The 21,511-nt window shown below is 41.2% G+C and overlaps 1 protein-coding gene across 2 annotated transcripts; it reads right to left on the reverse strand.

Annotated features, from left to right (window-relative positions):
- Positions 1–996: 996 nt before the first annotated feature.
- LOC112217070 (protein mono-ADP-ribosyltransferase PARP12-like) lies at positions 997–9,362 on the reverse strand. 2 transcript variants are annotated; one of them, XM_024377329.2, is made up of 11 exons: positions 9,294–9,362; positions 8,704–8,837; positions 8,364–8,414; positions 8,112–8,238; positions 7,860–8,025; positions 7,668–7,764; positions 7,499–7,592; positions 3,103–3,175; positions 2,754–2,884; positions 2,248–2,393; positions 997–1,888 (listed from the first exon to the last, which is right to left on the reverse strand). In XM_024377329.2, exons 2-11 carry the CDS (start codon positions 8,834–8,836, stop codon positions 1,197–1,199), a joined length of 1,710 nt encoding a protein of 569 aa, XP_024233097.2. In that variant the 5' UTR covers position 8,837; positions 9,294–9,362; the 3' UTR covers positions 997–1,196. The 2 variants fall into 2 exon arrangements, with proteins under 2 accessions (XP_024233097.2, XP_024233096.2); XM_024377328.2 differs by having other exon boundaries at positions 8,704–9,353.
- Between the last annotated feature and the right edge of the window lie 12,149 nt (positions 9,363–21,511).

The following is a 21,511-nucleotide window of genomic DNA, read 5'->3' on the forward strand; positions in this document are numbered from 1 at the left end:
TTGAAGAAGGTACTCTGGTCAGATGAGACTAAAATTGAGCTTTTTGGCCATCAAGGAAAACGCCATGTCTGGTGCAAACCCCACACCTCTCCTCATCCTGAGAACTCCATCCCCACATTAAAGCATGGTGGGGACAGCATCATGCAGTGGGGATGTTTTTCCATCGGCAGGGCCTGGGAAACTGGTCAGAATTGAAGGAATGATGGATGGCGCTAAATACAGGGAAATTCTTGAGGGAAACCTGTTTCAGTCTTCCAGAGATTTGAGACTGGGACAGAGGTTCACCTTCCAGCAGGGTAATAACCCTAAGCATACTGCTAAAGCCACACTCGAGTGGTTTAAGGGGAAACATTTAAATGTCTTGGAACGGCCTAGTCAAAGCCCAGACCTCAATCCAATCTGCTAGGACAGCAGAGTCCCTGCCCATCTTCTAAAAACATCTGAAACCCTACCTCTTCAAAAAGTATCTTTAATAATCCTCCTCCTCACATCGACCCCCCCCCCCAAACAACAAAAAAGTAATAATAATAATAATAAATGACAGAAAATGTAAAGTGACTTAAATGTAAATTGATATGACTAAAACATACTGTAACATTTGTATACGATCACATGTTTCTCTCTATTATACTTGGGAACAGATTTCTTCAATTAAAATCACTTGGAAATGATTCCCTGTTGTTTTTAGTCTACTATGTCCAACTTTATAAAGTGTTATTATTTGAACATAACACCTTCAAGTCTGGAAACCAAAGAGAAATCCATTGCTCCACAATAAAGACCAATTTTCAAAACTCAGATTAAGCCTAGTCATAGACAAAAAGCATTTAACGGAAAGTCTCCTTTGAACATACTTTTTAGCCAGAAAACAAGATGTTTACAGACTGGTTTTGATCCTCTCACCATTTTGAGAAATAACCGGTCAGTCATGGAACAGCAAGTGGACTTAATATTATGTACACACAGTGTAAATAAAATACAAATATAGCAATAGGGGTAAGTTGGCTTTTTTTATTGAACTTGATAATTGATATATTACAAATGGAGAACACACATTGTTACAAATGACAATAACTACATGTTCAAATGAAGACAATCAGTTTGACGGCAGATGACACAAACTAGGAGTGTTTTGTAAACCCCCCCCACACACACACACACACACACACACACACACTGTATTCACTAAGGCCTGGTCAATCATCACAGCAGCAAACACAAATGTATAATGGCCAACGGAAAGTCCTTATCAAGCACTGAACACAACAATTCAATTCAGGTTCATCTGAATCAGAGGGATTTGGCTGGGGAGCAGGGTTTGGTGGAGGAGCAGAGCCAGGCTGTGGAGCAGGGTTTGGTGGAGGAGCAGGGCCAGGGTGGGGAGCAGGGTTTGGTGGAGGAGCAGGGCCAGGCTGGGGAGCAGGGTTTGGTGGAGGAGCAGGGCCAGGGTGGGGAGCAGGGTTTGGTGGAGGAGCAGGACCAGGCTGGGGAGCAGGGTTTGGAGGAGGAGCAGGACCAGGCTGGGGAGCAGGGTTTGGTGGAGGAGCAGGGCCAGGCTGGGGAGCAGGGTTTGGTGGAGGAGCAGGGCCAGGCTGGGGAGCAGGGTTTTGCTGAGTGTTACCAGTGGAGTTACCATCACTGTACTGTATGAGGTACTCGGGGTAAACCTGATGCGTTTCAAAAACTACAAACACTCTGGGGTTTTGAATATTGTCCACACAGCTGTCATAGAAGCTGGATCCTCCGGTTTCTTTAGGAGGTGGTTTCTCATATCTGGAGTTTCCCACAGTGTAGTCTCCCACCAGCACCTGACAAACAAACATGGACCTCAATCCTGACTGGCTGGTGTATATGTGTGAGTACTGAGCATCCCTAGCAAAGTAACTTCCTGAAAATAAGATATATTAGACAACGTTTAGCCTAGTGTTTAAAAAAAATCTGCTTTTTATATATAGCTTTTGTCCACACTGACAGTAAGGGAAAATAAAATTACAACATTTATTAAACCAGTTGTGTTCAGAGACTTCATTATGTAAGAATGTGTGACTTCACTTTTAGAGAAAACATTTTTAATTACATTATTTATCCCATAATGATATTCAATACACACAGACATAGACAAGCAAATTGTCAATACAACATTTATTAAGTCTCTCTGGATAAAAGTGTCTGCTAAATTACTAAAATATAAATGTAAAATTCATTTGGATTTATTGAAACATTGCATACATAGTACTGGCATCCTACCTTTTCCGTAGGAAGTTCCATTCTTTCCGCATATTCTCCAGTCAAAGTTGTCTCTGCAAATACTGTCAACGTATTTGGAGTCAGTACCATGGAAAAGCTGCTTCTCATTGATGCTTGTCAAGGAAGATTTCATTTGATCTCTTTGTCTAAAAAGGAATATTCGTGAATCAACCTATTTTAGTGTTCCATTATTTATATTTAATAAGACAAACAAATGTGTCATTAAAATGGTAAATGCAGAATCACTGTACAGTTGCATAAATCAAGGCTAACATCATAAAATAACTCATTAGAAGCCGTATAGTGTTGAAAATCACTTTGTTCATTAACTGTGTTATTTCTATTTTGAATTGAGATCAGTTTCAGTAAATATCATCCACATGTTTTCATAATACCAAAATGTTAGCATGATTATCAAAATATGCACTTAAACTGTCAGAGACGTCCACGGTAAGAAGAAAAAACAGATTTGTATTTTGAGTGAACTATTTTTTAAAGAAACATACAGCACGTAGAACTTCCACAGGGCTGGGTTTTGTACTCTCTCAATGGTGTGTATTTGAAACCCCACCACAGTTTTCTCAAAAAGGGCCTTGATATCTTCGTGTTCACCTGTTGAGCTTGACAACATAACTCTCTGTGAAGAAAAACCCTTCGTAAGCTCATTCATACACAATAATACATGCTTTTAGAAGACACCGTGTGGTAATACATGCTATACAATTTGTTCAGAACAATATGATGCTGGTTTGTATTCAAACAAGTTAATCTGATCGTTTAATGTAACATCCCATCCACAGTGAACATTAACACAATGCATGTATGTTTTATGCTTTTTGGGTGTTTTTCCATTACCTCAAAGCCGATCCCAGGCAATCGAGACTGGTCCCAGTAAGGTGGCACAATCGAAGAGTTGGTATTGGATGTGCTTAAGGAAGAAGTTAGGGGATATAGAGGGGTAATTTACACCTTGCACTATCCTTATATGAACAGCTGTGATAGGATTACATTCCGAACAAGGGCCTCCCATTTACTTGCAATTACACCTTGGGAGCTATTTTTGGCTGGCGGTAATGAGGCGCAAGTGTCAAACACACGTTAGATTTGACATGACAAAATTGCAAATCTATCTCACTGGCACTTTCTAGCCCTTACGCCAGGTTCTGCGATTTACCTGTCTAACATCAACGGGCTTGCGCTGAATTTCAGTGAGGGCAACTACGGATATTTAAGACTGGTCTTAGTGGTAAAGCAATTGGTTATGGCATTGATTTTGCCAACGGAGGCTGACAAAGTAGTCTTATGTAGCCTTATGTGCATCATCAAAATATCACAATAGCCAAACAGTCAGACATTCCCCTTATTTATATTGAACACTATTTTTGTCCAGGTTCTGTGAAACGTTTGGACTCATTAAGTGTGATGCCCCTGAAAGGTATCAGTAGCCATGTTTCCATTAAATTATCCAGTGATTATTTTTTGGACATTTAGAAAGTAATTTTTACATTTTACAGTAGGCTTACACCGACTGTACAAAATATTAGGAATACCTTCCTAATATTGAGTTTGCACCCTCAGAACAGCCTAAATTCGTCGCGGCATGGACTCCACAGAAATGCTGACCCATGTTGACTCCATTGCTGCTCACATGTGTGTCAAATTAGCTGGATGTCATTTTTGTGGTGGATCATTCTTGGTTCACACCGGAAACTGTTGAGTGTGAAAAACTCAGTAGGGTTGCAGTTCTTGACACACTCAAACCGGTGTGCCTGGCACCGACTACCATGTTATTAAAATAGAGCCCCTGGTATTAAAATGTGTGCACATCGGCCGGATTGTTTCTGCATACAAGCCACTAGGGGCAACGTGAGTGCCTATGTTGTGGATGGGTTAAGGAGAGGAATGAACTGGGAGGATTGGGAGTTCAACCCCAGTGATCGGCACTCATTTAGTAATTTTACTTTTTCTGTTTTAACACCATGCAAAACCTTAACCTTTAACTACTCAAGAATTAATGCCTAAATATAGTTTTTTTCCTCTTCCCTTTTGTGTAGTCTGACTGGCAGCTAAAATACGTCAAAATGTGCCGTAACATGCCATAATCTACAGACCGTACCACAGACGGCCCCACACTCCGTAATTAAAGCAGAAACATGCCATAATCTACAGACCGTACCACAGACGGCCCCACACTCCGTAATTAAAGCAGAAACATGCCATAATCTACAGACCGTACCACAGACGGCCCAACACTCCGTAATTAAAGCAGAAACATGCCATAATCTACAGACCGTACAACAGACGGCCCCACACTCCGTAATTAAAGTGTAATTAAAATGGGCAGCCATAATTCTGTTGCTGCAGTTACGGCAAGGGATGGTGTTTCATTTGGAGCTTGAGTTGATCATTTCCCTTCATCGCAAGAACCAATAATGATTTCAGAACTGCAATGTATTTTTACTGAAGGTTTGTATAAAACTGAAGTGTACATTACATGTCATTGGAGTGCACTTTCCTTTTTTCACGTTAATCGTTTTCCCTTTTCCATTGACCTTATGCCTGTCGTGTTTCTAATACATTGATATATTGTCACTCAATTAATCAAGGAAATGTTATGATCCAAAAACATATAATGGGAAAACGTGATTCTTTTCACAATTTTTCAAAAAGTTAGGCATCAACCAATGGACGCTTATGTCCATTGGTCATGCTGCCAGTCGGCTTTGTGGTGCGAATGGGAAAATACAATTGTTACAGAGTTGATGCTTATGTCAATATACGTGCAGTCAATGGGAAAAGATGAGCGTCGATGAATTGACGCTTCAACACTGTGACACTTAACTTTACCCATTTGACTGGAATGTCTTTAACCACCCCCTTTATTAGAATGGATTAACCACGGATCATTATCTAGGCTATATTACAGGCAGCATATCATTTTTGATGATGTCATCATCATCACTATCACATGCCTGTCTCTCGCTCCCCTTTAGACTTTCCCTATCAATTCATTTGATACATTGTGTCTTTGTCACGGATCCCCTGGTACTGCTGCTCATTCCGTGTGCCAGTTCCGGAGGTCTACGTCACCAGTCTCTAGGCGTCACTGAACTGCCTCATTATGCACGCCTGGTTCCCTGTCCCCCTGATTAGTAATTGTATATATGTGCCCTCTGTTCACCATTGTCTTGGTCGGTTATTGTTCCCATGTCTGTTGGTCTTGTGAGTACCTGTGTTTTGTTGTCTCGGCTTTCGTGCTGCGTGTATTGAGTACTCATTATTACTGGTCTCATCCAGTGTATTGTTGTGCACTTGTTATTACAGGTCTGGTCCCGTGTATTGTATTTATGGGTCTCACGTTGTATTTTTGGGTGGAGTATTATGACACCTTGTTCAGATGGTATAAACAGGGCTAAAGGTACACTACCGTTCAAAAGTTTGGGGTCACTTAGAAATGTCCTTGTTTTCCATGACAACATACATGAAATGAGTTGCAAAATGAATATGAAATAGTTAAGACATTGACAAGGTTATAAATAATGATTTTTTTAAATAATTGTAAAATAATTGTGTCCTTCAAACTTTGATTTCATCAAATCATTTGCAGCAATTACAGCCTTGCAGACCTTTGCCATTCTAGTTATCAATTTGTTGAGGTAATCTGAAGAGATTTCACCCAGAAATTGGATCGGCTTGATGGGCACTTCTTACGTACCATACGGTCAAGATGCTCCCACAACAGCTCAACAGGGTTGAGATCTGGTGACTGTGCTTGCCACTCCATTATATATATACCAGCTGACTGCTTCTTCCCTAAATAGTTCTTGCATAATTTGGAGCTCTACTTTGGGTCATTGTCCTGTTGCAGGAGGAAATTGGCTCCAATTAAGCTCCGTCCACAGGGTATGGCATGGCATTGCAAAATGGAGTGATAGCCTTCCTTCTTCAATATCCCTTTTATCCTGTACAAATCTCCACTTTACCACCATCAAAGCACCCCCAGACCATCACATTGCCTCCACCATGCTTGACAGTTGGCATCAAGAACTCCTCCAGCATCTTTTCATTTTTTCTGCATCTCACAAATGTTCTTCTTTGTGATCCGAACACCTCAAAATTAGATTTGTCTGTCCAGTGTCTGTTCTTTTGCCCATCTTAATATTTTATTTTTATTGGCCAGTCTGAGATATGGCTTTTTCTTTGCAACTCTGCCTAGAAGGCCGGCATCCCGGAGTCACCTCTTCACTTTTGACGTTGAGACTGGTGTTTTGCATGTACTATTTCATGAAGCTGCCAGTTGAGGACTTGTGAGGCGTCTGTTTGTCAAACTAGACACTCTAATGTACTTGTCCTCTTGCTCAGTTGTGCACCAGGGCCTCCCATTCCTCTATCTATTCTGTTTAGAGCCAGTTTGCGCTGTTCTGTGAAGGGAGTAGTACACAGCGTTGTACCAGATCTTCAGTTTCTTGGCAATTTCTCACATTGAATAGCCTTCATTTCTCAGAACAAGAATAGACGGACGAGTTTCAGAAGAAAGATCTTTGTTTCTGGCCATTTTGAGCCTGTAATTGAACCCACAAATGCTGATGCTACAGATACTCAACTAGTCTAAAGAAGGCCAGTTGTAATGCTTCATTAATCAGAACAACAGTTTTCAGCTGTGCTAACATAATTGCAAAAGGGTTTTCTAATCATCTATTAGCCTTTTAAAAGTATAAACTTGGATTAGCTAACACAACGTGCCATTGGAACACAGGAGTGATGGTTGCTGATAATGGGCCTCTGTACGCCAAATAGATATTCCATCAAATAAAATCTGCTGTTTCCAGCTACAGCAGTCATTTACAACATTAACAATGTCTACACTGTATTTCTGATTAATTTGATGTTATTTTAAAATGGACAAAAAATGTGCTTTTCATTCAAAAACAAGGACATTTCTAAGTGACCCCAAATGTTTGAACGGAAGTGTAAGCTATTACAAATTTGGAGGCATAAACTTCCAGGACCATATATTCCCCCAGCAACGGGAGGTAGTGTCACCTTGGTCTCTCCTGTCTGTGACCTATTTCCTTACTGTTTGTCCCTCTTCATATCCTCCCGATCTACTACATCTCTACCACTAATGTACTACTATACAAAACATGAATATAGGCTTATATTTTTTTTAAAGCATAATTGCTTAATTAAATGATCTTGCCTAGATTATTTGAATGTGGTATTAATTACATTAGCTGTGTTTCACTCTTACCAAATTGCTCTCTGAACATCTATGGCAGAGTTGAAGATCGGACGTCTTCTGACCCATCTTAGGGTGTGTGAGCTCTTGTTACTCTGGATCATGTCTAAAAAATCATATCTTTCTCAGTTCAGAAAGTAAAGCAGGTTGATACTAAAGCAGGTAAATAATATCAGCCTACCTTCCAAATTGACTTCATAGGTGTGTCGTCCAGCAGTGAACTCAAACACTGAGCCAAGAGAGGGATCCCTGTACACCCTCTCTAGGTCCTCCACAGTCTTAGTACACACACACACACACACACTTTAGGGATACTTTCTTTCTTCTTTTCTTTGTGCCATATTAGAGGGTGAAATTAGGTATCACTACATACTGATGACCAAAATGCATTCCAGCATTCATCCTCTTCTTCCCAGTACCAAGCCCACTTGGTAGCAAGGACAGCTTCTGGTTGGTCCAGGGAGGAAACCGTAGCAAGTCGCCGAACTTTGCTGTAACCGCGGATCATGAGGATAAAGTTCACCGGTGGTATTCCATGGCTAGGGCATAAAAAACACCTTTTAATTCATTTGAAACATGTTGTAATTGTCTCTCAGTTAAAAATATATGTTTTGGGCATACAGACCTCTCTGTCTTTGCTGGGTCACAGTAGTCTCTCTCAATGCCCTCATTATCTGGGATACGTGACCAGCCACATCCATTCTCCACCTCCCATTGATATGGCATAGTAGAATGGATGCCCATACATTTATCTTAAATATAAATCAATATCAGTGCAATAAACCCATAACGATTTAAGTCAGGGAAATTAGAACACCAATGTGTTTGTCAAAGAACAAATATTCCCACTGATAATACCTCCATTGTTATACTGTACCTCCTTTAAAGCAACATCCAAAAATGTAGTCATGACAAATTTCATTTTTTTCTGGAAAAAAGATTTCACATTTCAATTTCTGATTAGTTTGCAAAGTAAGCTTGAAAGTTATTTTTAGAACACACGATGCCAAAATTCAGCCATACAGTTAAATAAACAAGACATGACATTCTAGACTCTCATTATTGTGAGTTTATCTCTGTTTTGGACAGTAGTCTCAAAATACATGTTTTTATTTACCATTAATACAAATGATTCAGGATTCTGTAATTATGTGTCAATTTATTTGCTCGGGGAAAGTTAAATAATATGTAGATAAAGTTGGGCACATTTGCTGCACCTTTCATGATTCTATGAAATTGGGAGGTCTGTAGGAAAGTCTCAGCAAGTCCCATGGATTCATTGATAGGCCCAACGATCTCAATCTCTCTTTTATCCGCATCCTCACATATTCGGACAAAACGTACAGACATACTGTGTGCAGAGATACAATAATAGTAATAAGAACAACCACAACAACTACAAAAATTACAACAGGTCATTCAGTCAGTTTACAGGGGTCGGTATAGGTTTAGGGTATAACAGTAAACATATCAGAGGTCTAGCAATTATTATTATTATATACCTAATATAATATTAATAAAATAATGTAATACATTTATATTGATGTATATATAATCATGTCATATTTTATTTATGCTTAATATCAGTTACTTATGAGATCTGTGTACAGGTGTTTGCTTCAGCTGCATAATGATCATCCTTTGAGAGGGCATTTGAAGTCGGATCCATTGTACTTTTACTTAAATGTACATCAAATCTACGAAACAAATCTTGACTATATATAAAAGTAAAAGTAAGCCAAAGCCTTGGAGAAACTGCATCTGAGCCATTAGGAGCCTAAAAACACGAAGAAGTGAGAATGCTTACCTTGTAAGAAACAGCCTCAAGTGTGCTCTGAGATTGTCATGCAGATCAATGCTGTTTATAGGCTATCATACAAGGAAATGGCAAATGGCTTACTGTAAATTACTATGATAAGCCAAATCATACTTTGCCCTTTGATGGTAGTAAATTAAAAAGTACCTGACTCAGCCCTCTGACCTCTGACTTTATGGTTGGTTATATGCCGCGTTCACGCAGTAGTCAGAACTAGGAAACTCTGACATTTCCGACTTGCTACAACTACTGGTTGTAGTTATACACAACACGTTCAACGAATCAGCATGTCAGAAATGTCAGAGTTCCGAATAGCGTGTGAAAGTGCCAATAGTCGGACGGCGCTGCTGGGAGATCGTGGAAATTGTTTCCCATTAGTACGGATGCAGAGACTTGACTGTCCGAATGCTTCCCATCCCAAACAGTTTGTGCACATTATGACATTTTTTAAAATGTTTTTGCTCGTTTTGGTCTTCGGTGTGGGTTTTTACTGCTGTTTGTGCACAAGGCATTTTTTCTTGAGGCAACCCGAAGTCGGTAGCCAAAGCCTACGCCCCTTCTTCAATAATTGTTCAACAGTAAGGATTCTTAAATTGTGTTTTTGGCATTCAACGACAAGTTTTCGTGCACATTTTTTCACGTGAGAAATACTGCACCAAACATCTTAGTTAGATGTAAAATTGCATTTGACCCACAGATGGACCCACAGATGGTCAGCCATCCAAACAATGTCATAAATCGTGATTGAGTCATCACGCTGTTCCTCGGCGCCAGCAAGTCGCTAGAAGCATCTGCCTCTACTGGCCTACAGCGCCTTTGGAAAGTATTCACACCCCTTTACTGTCTGTCAAGCCCTGCTCTGTTTCACCTGTGCTTGAATCTGTGTTTGAAATTCACTGCTCAACCGAGAGACCTTACAGATGTGGGCTACAGAGATGAGGTAGTCATTCAAAAATCAAGTTCAATATTATTATTGCACACAGAGTGAGTAAATGCAACTTATTATGTGACTTGTTAAGCATATTTTTTACTCCTGAACTTATTTAGGCATGCCATAACAAAGGGGTTGAATAATTGTTGACAAGATATTTCAGCTTTTCATTTCTAATTAATTTGCACACATTTTGAAAAACACAATTCAGGTATGAAAAACATATCAGGTATTGTGTGTTAAGGCCAGTATCAAACAATCTGAATTTAATGCATTTGTAATTCAAGCTGTAACCAAACAAAATGTGAAAAAAGTTTTCTGAAGGCACTGTATGTTTTAATATTCAAATTCAGAGTTGAAATGCAGATGTTAAATATTAGTCAAATCAAATCAAATTTTATTTGTCACATACACATGGTTAGCAGATGTTAATGCGAGTGTAGCGAAATGCTTGTGCTTCTAGTTCCGACAATGCAGTAATAACGAGCAAGTAATCTAACTAACAATTCCAAAAAAAACTACTGTCATACACAGTGTAAGGGGATAAAGAATATGTACATAAGGATATATGAATGAGTGATGGTACAGAGCAGCATAGGCAAGATACAGTAGATGATATCGAGTACAGTATATACATATGAGAAGTATGTAAACCAAGTGGCATAGTTAAAGTGGCTAGTGATACATGTATTACATAAGGATGCAGTCGATGATATAGAGTACAGTATCAACGTATGCATATGAGATGAACAATGTAGGGTAAGTAACATTATATAAGGTAGCATTGTTTAAAGTGGCTAGTGATATATTTACATCATTTCCCATCAATTCCCATGATTAAAGTGGCTGGAGTAGAGTCAGTGTCATTGACAGTGTGTTGGCAGTAGCCACTCAATGTTAGTGGTGGCTGTTTAACAGTCTGATGGCCTTGAGATAGAAGCTGTTTTTCAGTCTCTCGGTCCCAGCTTTGATGCACCTGTACTGACCTCGCCTTCTGGATGGCAGCGGGGTGAACAGGCAGTGGCTCGGGTGGTTGATGTCCTTGATGATCTTTATGGCCTTCCTGTAGCATCGGGTGGTGTAGGTGTCCTGGAGGGCAGGTAGTTTGCCCCCGGTGATGCGTTGTGCAGACCTCACTACCCTCTGAGAGCCTTACGGTTGAGGGCGGTGCAGTTGCCATACCAGGCGGTGATACAGCCCGCCAGGATGCTCTCGATTGTGCATCTGTAGAAGTTTGTGAGTGCTTTTGGTGACAAGCCGAATTTCTTCAGCCTCCTGAGGTTGAAGAGGCGCTGCTGCGCCTTCCTCACGATGCTGTCTGTGTGAGTGGACCAATTCAGTTTGTCTGTGATGTGTATGCCGAGGAACTTAAAACTTGCTACCCTCTCCACTACTGTTCCATCGATGTGGATGGGGGGTGTTCCCTCTGCTGTTTCCTGAAGTCCACAATCATCTCCTTAGTTTTGTTGACGTTGAGTGTGAGGTTATTTTCCTGACACCACACTCCGAGGGCCCTCACCTCCTCCCTGTAGGCCGTCTCGTCGTTGTTGGTAATCAAGCCTACCACTGTTGTGTCGTCCGCAAACTTGATGATTGAGTTGGAGGCGTGCATGGCCACGCAGTCGTGGGTGAACAGGGAGTACAGGAGAGGGCTCAGAACGCACCCTTGTGGGGCCCCAGTGTTGAGGATCAGCGGGGAGGAGATGTTGTTGCCTACCCTCACCACCTGGGGGCTGCCCGTCAGGAAGTCCAGTACCCAGTTGCACAGGGCGGGGTCGAGACCCAGGGTCTCGAGCTTGATGACGAGCTTGGAGGGTACTATGGTGTTGAATGCCGAGCTGTAGTCGATGAACAGCATTCTCACATAGGTATTCCTCTTGTCCAGATGGGTTAGGGCAGTGTGCAGTGTGGTTGAGATTGCATCGTCTGTGGACCTATTTGGGCGGTAAGCAAATTGGAGTGGGTCAAGGGTGTCAGGTAGGGTGGAGGTGATATGGTCCTTGACTAGTCTCTCAAAGCACTTCATGATGACGGATGTGAGTGCTACGGGCGGTAGTCGTTTAGCTCAGTTACCTTAGCTTTCTTGGGAACAGGAACAATGGTGGCCCTCTTGAAGCATGTGGGAACAGCAGACTGGTATAGGGATTGATTGAATATGTCCGTAAACACACCGGCCAGCTGGTCTGCGCATGCTCTGAGGGCGCGGCTGGGGATGCCGTCTGGGCCTGCAGCCTTGCGAGGGTTAACACGTTTAAATGTCTTACTCACTTCGGCTGCAGTGAAGGAGAGACCGCATGTTTCCGTTGCAGGCCGTGTCAGTGGCACTGTATTGTCCTCAAAGCGGGCAAAAAGTTATTTAGTCTGCCTGGGAGCAAGACATCCTGGTCCGTGACTGGGCTGGGTTTCTTCCTGTAGTCCGTGATTGACTGTAGACCCTGCCACATACCTCTTGTGTCTGAGCCGTTGAATTGAGATTCTACTTTGTCTCTGTACTGGCGCTTAGCTTGTTTGATAGCCTTGCGGAGGGAATAGCTGCACTGTTTGTATTCAGTCATGTTACCAGACACCTTGCCCTGATTAAAAGCAGTGGTTCGTGCCTTCAGTTTCACACGAATGCTGCCATCAATCCACGGTTTCTGGTTAGGGAATGTTTTAATCGTTGCTATGGGAACGACATCTTCAACGCACGTTCTAATGAACTCGCACACCGTATCAGCGTATTCGTCAATGTTGTTGTCTGACGCAATACGAAACATCTCCCAGTCCACGTGATGGAAGCAGTCTTGGAGTGTGGAGTCAGCTTGGTCGGACCAGCGTTGGACAGACCTCAGCGTGGGAGCCTCTTGTTTTAGTTTCTGTCTGTAGGCAGGGATCAACAAAATGGAGTCGTGGTCAGCTTTTCCGAAAGGGGGCGGGGCAGGGCCTTATATGCGTCGCGGAAGTTAGAGTAACAATGATCCAGGGTCTTTCCACCCCTGGTTGCGCAATCGATATGCTGATAAAATTTAGGGAGTCTTGTTTTCAGATTAGCCTTGTTAAAATCCCCAGCTACAATGAATGCAGCCTCCGGATAAATCGTTTCCAGTTTGCAGAGAGTTAAATAAAGTTCGTTCAGAGCCATCGATGTGTCTGCTTGGGGGGATATATACGGCTGTGATTATAATCGAAGAGAATTCTCTTGGTAGATAATGCGGTCTACATTTGATTGTGAGGAATTCTAAATCAGGTGAACAGAAGGATTTGAGTTCCTGTATGTTTCTTTCATCACACCATGTCACGTTGGCCATAAGACATACGCCCCCGCCCGTCTTCTTACCAGAAAGATGTTTGTTTCTGTCGGCGCGATGCGTGGAGAAACCCGCTGGCTGCACCGCTTCGGATTGCGTCTCTCCAGTTATCCATGTTTCCGTGAAGCAAAGAACGTTACAGTCTCTGATGTCCCTCTGGAATGCTACCCTTGCTCGGATTTCATCAACCTTGTTGTCAAGAGACTGGACATTGGCAAGAAGAATGCTAGGGAGTGGTGCACGATGTGCCCGTCTCCGGAGTCTGACCAGAAGACCGCTTCGTTTCCCTCTTTTTCTGAGTCGTTTTTTTTTTTGGTCGCTGCATGTGATCCACTCGGTTACACTGGTTGTAAGGCAGAACACAGGATCCGCATCGCGAAAAACATATTCTTGGTCGTACTGATGGTGAGTTGACGCTGATCTCATATTCAGTAGTTCTTCTCGGCTGTATGTAAAGAAACCTAAGATGACCTGGGGTACTAGTGTAAGAAATAACACGTAAAAAAACAAAAAACTGCATAGTTTCCTAGGAACGCGAAGCGAGGCGGCCATCTCTGTCGGCGCCGGAAGTTAGTCATTGCCTGTAAATGAGGTTTACAAACTTTCAAGATAAAAACATCAGTTTCATATTGTGGCAAGTTTCTAGTACAGAGGCTCGTGAGACAGTACATTTCCAACAAAAGTGCTTTTATTACCTATGAAGTTACAACCTAAATGATCTCTTCAAGATCAAACTTGCAAACACAGCTATCTGCTCTCTCAGGTCTCTCCTCCTTATGGAAAAATAGCAGGCAATAACTGTGGTGGCAGATTGAGTAGCTAGCCACACTGTTAACTAGCCTATGGAGGTCAGCTGTATTCATTTTCAAGCCAGTGGGCGCGTTCCAGGCTGACTACATGGATTGTGGTGCTAGTGAGGGCATGGAAATTAGAGTAACTGTCCAGTGAAAATCATATTCAGTTAACTCATACCCAAATAATGTTGTTGACTTGTTCTATACTTGTATTTGTGGCTGATGCATAAATTGGAGAAAAAACACTTTAAATAAACCCACCTGAAACTTAAATAGACCGTTTAAAAAAATGCTTGCTATTTCTTCATAGAACACAATGTCATTTTTTGGCTCATTGGCTGAGCTGGCCAATCAGTGATCACATGAATATTTTTAATGACTGGTATCTTCCCACACTTATGTTGTTGAGGTACGGAATTGTTTAAAGATGGTCATTATATGTATGGATCATTTCGTTTTTTAATTTTTAGTTTTTTAGGACCCCTTTAAGTATAAAAAAAAAGTCATCTTAAATTTGGCCTACACTACTATAGCCCAGAAAAAGCATTGAATAACACATTCATAAATGGGGGAAAAAAGACAGTCCAAAAACAAATCATAAGAAATAAGGTTGAAGTGTCTGTACTAAATCTAGGAGATATTTCAATAAAACTCAGGAAATACATATATTTCTTTACACATATTTAATCCCTGTTTTTGGCTCAAAACTACCTTCATACTTCCATTATTATTTTTGTACCGGTTACCTTCAGATGAGTCCTGTGACACGTGTGGGGGTCGCAGAGTCTCCCCTTTCCATATAGTGGTCATACTAGTTTTTAGGTCAAACCGTTTGGACACTACAGACATTTTAATTTTCATGAGAAGACCGATTTTCTGGATGTCTCATAGTCTAACAAACCCTGCTCTAGCTCTGCCACCTTTCACCGCAGATGCTGAAGTGCGACACCCTGTGTAGGTGGATTGAGACTGACGGATTAAATTGACGGATTTTGATGGGGATTTTTTTCTTATGTTACTTAGATTGAATCGACTCTTGTTAATATACTTAATGACCATTTTTTGGACGGAAAACTATTTCACTCATATTGTAATTAATTATCGGTCATATTTAATAGAAATCTGGAAACACTGCACAGTTACTTTAAGTGGCTACCTCTCAAGGCTCCACACATATTCAACTTAATTGATGGATTATTTAAAACAATGGAGGCAAAAACAATCCCAGAGGGCTTATTTCCATTTTTGTCCTAGAATGGGGAATACAAACAATGTACATTTTTTGTAAATAAGTGCGTATATGCTATTCACAAAATAAAAGGTGTTTCTGTGCATTTAGCCTCCACTACATCCCTGCAGGTGCACCTTAAGGGTGTTCTGTTACAGTGTAAATAAAACATTTCAAGAGAAGCGGCTCTACTGCTGTGAGTGACATCGAAAAAAGATATGCCTCTCTGTCTATGCAATAGACATGGCACCAATAATGATTCACCAATACTACCCAAAAGCCTACAAGAAACAGGAAAAGAGAGAGAACAAGTGCTATAATGTACAATTTTACTTTGTGGACAATTACAATTTGAGTGAAGTCACGGTTGTAATGTTGCAATCAATGAAAAGGTTAACAGTAGGGTTTGTTTGAGCTTGCAGACGGAGAGCGGCAGGCGGCACCATCGACCAGGGGCCCATCGATTTTCAATTATGCTAAGTGGCAGAGGGAGAAACGTTCTAGGCTATCCAGGGGGTGCAGCGGAATTTCATGTGAAAACCACTGAGGTTTGCCTTTGTTGACCAATCACAGTAGATTACGAAGCCTGCATGGTGATAGCCTAGTGATATAGTCAAGTCTCTCAACCTTGAGTCCAAGTACAAGTCTGAGTATTTTATAGTCGAGTCCCAAGTCGAGTCACGAGTCCCTTGGTACTGCACCTTCAGTCCGAACAAACCCTACTGTTAACCTGCAAAAGGCTGTGGTCCAACATTTTTTACCTATATTACGAGAATGTGGAGTCTTGCACATTAGACAGGATAGCTTGCAAAAAAAATGTATATAACAAAAATGTCACCCTTGCTTTCTTGCACTAAAACTCACACTTGCCTTTTCTTACTTGCGCTTACTTTGCTGGTTGTTGCTTTATTTGGAAAAAGTTTATCTTACTATGATTATGTTATGTGGTTGTCTCACCTAGCTACCTTAAGATGAATGCTCAGTTAGTGAGTAAGTCGCTCTGGATAAGAGCATCTACTAAATGACTAAAATGCAATTGTAAAAAGTAATTCGGTAGCTATTGTACCTGCTAGCATGTTGAATTAGCAAGGAAGAGAGACTTTCTCACAACAACCTCACCATTGTTAGAGTGTAAGTCCGAGTTATCACTGGTCGAGTCTGAGACAAGTCCAAGTCCTGGACTTGAATACTACAACGTGATGAAACAGACCAGCTATCTTGCCCCTCAGTTAGTTGGCTAACATGACCAGTTTACAGAGTCATGTCTGAAAATCATTGTTTTCTAATCTATTTTTGGGTAAATAATTTCTGTTGAATGTAAATGCTTTTTATACATACTTGTGTTGTTATAGCGATTCCTTTTTTGCATGTCAATATTACAGTAAATGTTTACTTGCTTATCGTCACCGACAGCCGTCGCCCTCCATGTAAAGGCACCAGCCTGTAATAAGAGCTACAATTTGTGTAAACTCTTCAGAATTGTGTACTGTGGGTGTCACTAAGTAGGCAGATACCCCATGTCATCAGTGCACAATCCATAGGTATGACTGTATAGTGCATATATACACTGAGTATACAAAATAGTACGATTAAATCAAATTTTATTTGTCACATGCGCCGAATACAACCGGTGTAGACCTTACAGTGTAATGCTTACTTACAAGCCCTAACCAACACCTGCTCTTTCCATGACATAGACTGACCAGGTAAATCCAGGTGAAAGCTATGATCCCTTATTGATGTCACTTGTTAAATCGTCATGCACCCCAGAAATCAGAGGTGGCACAAAGTATGTGAGGATGGCTGGGGGGTGAAGATGGAGAATTTAGCATTTTTCAAACACCTGAAACAGCTTTTTCCTGCAATCTAGAGACATAATCATTATGCTTAATTCTATGTCAAAAATATGTTCATTTTTCTGCATATGTCTTGAGCTGTCTGTATCCTCCTGACGGGTGGTTATTTTTTTAAGGAAAGGCTTCTCTGCATTTCTGCTAAAATCTTGGTAAAATCTTTAAAGGAATTTGAGTCTTATTCAGTACATTTAGTAATTGCTTGCTTTTGTAGAGTCATGCCAGCTAAGATAGCTACTCTAACTTGATTGATAGCCTGAAATGGCTTCTTGGTGGCCAGTTGAGGTTGCGAGATAGGTTCCCAATCTTGGCTAGCTTAAGCCAACTTCATAAAATTGTTAGGTGGCTAGTATTACAGAGAAACAACAAAAACTGGAAAAAAAATAAGAAAAACACAGTCAGGTCCATAAGTATTTGGACAGTGACCGAATGTGCTTACTTTTGGCTCTGTACGCCACCAAAATGGATTTGGAAAATAAATCATCAAGATGTGCTTTAAGTGTAGACTTTCATCTATAATTGAATGGTTTTGTCAAAATTATTGTATGAACCGTGTAGGAATTACAACCATTTTTATACATAGCCCCCCAATTTTAGGGGCTCAAAAGTAATTGGACAAACTAACATAATCATAAATTAAATGGTTTGCAAATGGCTTGTTTGCAAATTCTTCGCAGTCAATGATTGCCTGAAGTCTGGAACCCATAGACATCGCCAGATGCTGGGTTTCTTCCCTGGTGATGCTCTGCCAGTCCTTTACTGAAACTGTCTTCTGTTCCTGCTTTTTTTGGGGCGTTTTTCCTTCAGCAAGTGAAATGCATGCTCAATTGGATTCAGGTCTGGTGATTGACTTGGCCATTGCAGAACATTCCACTTATTTGCCTTAAAAATGTATTGGGTTGCTTTCGCAGTATGCGTCGGGACATTGTCCATCTGCACTGTGAAGCTCCGTCTAATGAATTTTGAAGCATTTCGCTGAATCTGAGCAGATAATATAGCCCTAGACACTTCAGAATTCATTCTGCTGCTTGTCAGCAGTCACATTATCAATAAATACAGGGGAACCAGTTCCATTGGCAGCCACACATGCCCACAGCATACTACTACCACCACCATGCTTCACAGATGAGGTGGTAAGCTTTGGATCATGAGCAGTTCATTCCCTTCTCCATACTCTTCTCTTCTCATCATTTTGGTACAAGTTGATATTTGACTCATCAGTTCCAGAACTGTACAGGTTTTTTAAGACGTTTTTTGGCAAACTCTAATCTGGGCTTCCTGTTTTTGAGGCTTATCAATGTTTTACATCTTGTGGTAGACCGTCTGGTGAAGTCTTCTCTTGATTGTTGACTTTGAGACAGATACACTTACCTCCTGGAGGGCGTTCATTATCTGGCCAACTGTTGTGAAGGGGGTTATCTTCACCAGAGAAAATAAAATTCTGTCATCCCCACCACAGTTGATTTCCGGGGTCTTCTGGGCCTTTTGGTGTTCCTGAGCTCACCAGTGCGTTCTTTCTTTTTAAGAATGTACCAAATAGTTGATTTGGCCACACCTATACACCTATTGTTTTTGCTATCTCTCTGATGGGTTTGATTAGATTGTTCAGCCTAATGATGCCTTGCTTCACTGGCAGTGATAGCTCTTTGGACTTCATATTGAGCAATAGATTCCAAATGCAAATGCCACACTTGAAATCAATTTGTAAATTAACTGATGAGGGAATAACACACACCTGGCCATGGAACAGCTGCGCAGCCAAATGTCCAATTACTTTTGATCCCTTAAAAAGTGGGGGAGACAACATATAAAAAGTGCAGTAATTCCTACAACGTTCACCAGATTTGGATGTAACAACATATTCATTATTTTATTTAATCTCTAACATGCTGTGGTAGACAGCTAAAATAATAATAACTTGGTCGATGTCCAAAAATTAATGAACCTGCCGGTATATATATAAACTCAGCAAAAAAAAAGAAATGCCCCTTTTCAGGATCCTGTCTTTCAAAGATAATTTGTAAAAATCCAAATAACTTCACAGATCTTCATTGTAAAGGGTTTAAACACTGTTTCCCATGCTTGTTCAATGAACCATAAACAATTAATGAACACGCACATGAACATGCACGTCGTTAAAACACTAATAGCTTACAGACGATAGGCAAATAAGGTCACACTTATAAAAACTTAGGACACTAAAGAGTCCTTTCTACTGACTCTGAAAAACACAAAGAAAAATGCCCAGGGTGCCTGCTCAACTGTGTAAATGTGCCTTAGGTATGCTGTAAGGAGGCATGAGGACTGCAGATGTGGCCAAGGCAATAAATTGCAATGTCCGTACTGTGAGATGCCTAAGACAGCGCTACAGGGAGACAGGACGGACAGCTGATCATCCTCGCAGTGGCAGACCACATGTAACAACATCTGCACAGGATTGGTACATCAGAACATCACACCTGCGGGACAGGTACAGGATGGCAACAACAACTGCCCGAGTTACACCAGGAACGCACAATCTCGCCATCAGTGCTCAAACAGTCCGCAATAGGCTGAGAGAGACTGGACTGAGGGCTTGTAGGCCTGTTGTAAGGCAGGTCCTCACCAGACATCACCGGCAACAATGTCGCCTATGGGCACAAACCCAGCGTCACTGGACCAGACAGGACTGGCAAAAAGTTTTCTTCACTGACGAGTCACGGTTTTGTTTCACCTGGGTTGATGGTCGGATTCGCATTTATCGTCAAAGGAATGAGCGTTACACCGAGGCCCGTACTCTGGAACGGGACCGATTTTGAGGTGGAGGGTCCGTCATGGTCTGGGGCAGTGTGTCACAGAATCATTGGACTGAGCATATTGTCATTGCAGGCAATCTCAACACTGTGCGTTACAGGAAAGACCTCCTCCTCCCTCATGTGGTACCCTTCCTGCAGGCTCATCCTGACATGACCCACCAGCATGACAATGCCACCAGCCATACTCGTTCTGTGCGTGATTTCGTGCAAGACAGAAATATCTGTGTTCTGCCATGGCCAGCGAAGAGCACGGATCTCAATCCCGTTGAGCACGTCTGGGACCTGTTGGATCGGAGGGTGAAGGCTAGGGCCATTCCCCCCAGAAATGTCCGGGAACTTGCAGGTGCCTTGGTGGAAGATTGGGGTAACATCTCACAGCAAGAACGGGCAAATCTGGTGCAGTCCATGAGGAGGAGATGCTCTGCAGTACTTAATGCAGCTGGTGGCCTCACCAGATACTGACTGTTACTTTTGATTTTGACACCTCCCCCCCTTGTTCAGAGACACATTATTAAATTTCTGTTAGTCACATGTCTGTGGAACTTGTTCAGTTTATGTCTCAGTTGTTGAATCTTGTTATGTTCATACAAATATTTACACATGTTAAGTTTGCTGAAAATAAACGCAGTCAACAATGAGAGGACGGTTCTTTTTTTGCTGAGTTTATATACAGTACCAGTCAAAAGTTTGGACTCACCTACTCATTCAAGGGCTTTTCTTTATTTTGACTATTTTCTACATTGTAGAATAATAGTGAAGACATCAAAACTATGAAATAACAAATATGGAATCATGTAGTAACCAAAAAATTGTTAAAAACCTCTTGGGGCTAGGGGCAGAATTTTCACTTTTGGATAAATAGCGTGCCCAATTTCACCTTCCTGCTACTCATGCCAAGAATATAAGATATGCATATTATTCATATATTTGGATAGAAAACACTCTGAAGTTGCATTTTTTGTAAGCTGTTTTTTCCTGGATCAAACGCACTTTAGAAATGGACATTTTGGATTATATATGGACGGAATTAATCGAACAAAAGGACCAATTGTGATGTTTATGGGACATATTGGAGTGCCAACAAAAGAAGCTTGTCAAAGGTAATACATGTTTTATATTTTAGATGATAGATTCTTTTGCTTTCGCCGAAAAGCATTTTTAAAATCTGACATGTTGGCTGGATTCACAACGAGTGTAGCTTTAATTGAGTATCTTACATGTGTGATTTAATGAAAGTTTGAATTTTATAGTATTTTATTTGAATCTGGCGCTCTGCATTTTCCCTGGCAATTGGCCAGTTGAGACATTTGCGTCCCGCCTA

The sequence above is a fragment of the Oncorhynchus tshawytscha genome, linkage group LG17 (assembly GCF_018296145.1).
Source record: "Oncorhynchus tshawytscha isolate Ot180627B linkage group LG17, Otsh_v2.0, whole genome shotgun sequence".
Taxonomy (NCBI): domain Eukaryota; kingdom Metazoa; phylum Chordata; class Actinopteri; order Salmoniformes; family Salmonidae; genus Oncorhynchus; species Oncorhynchus tshawytscha.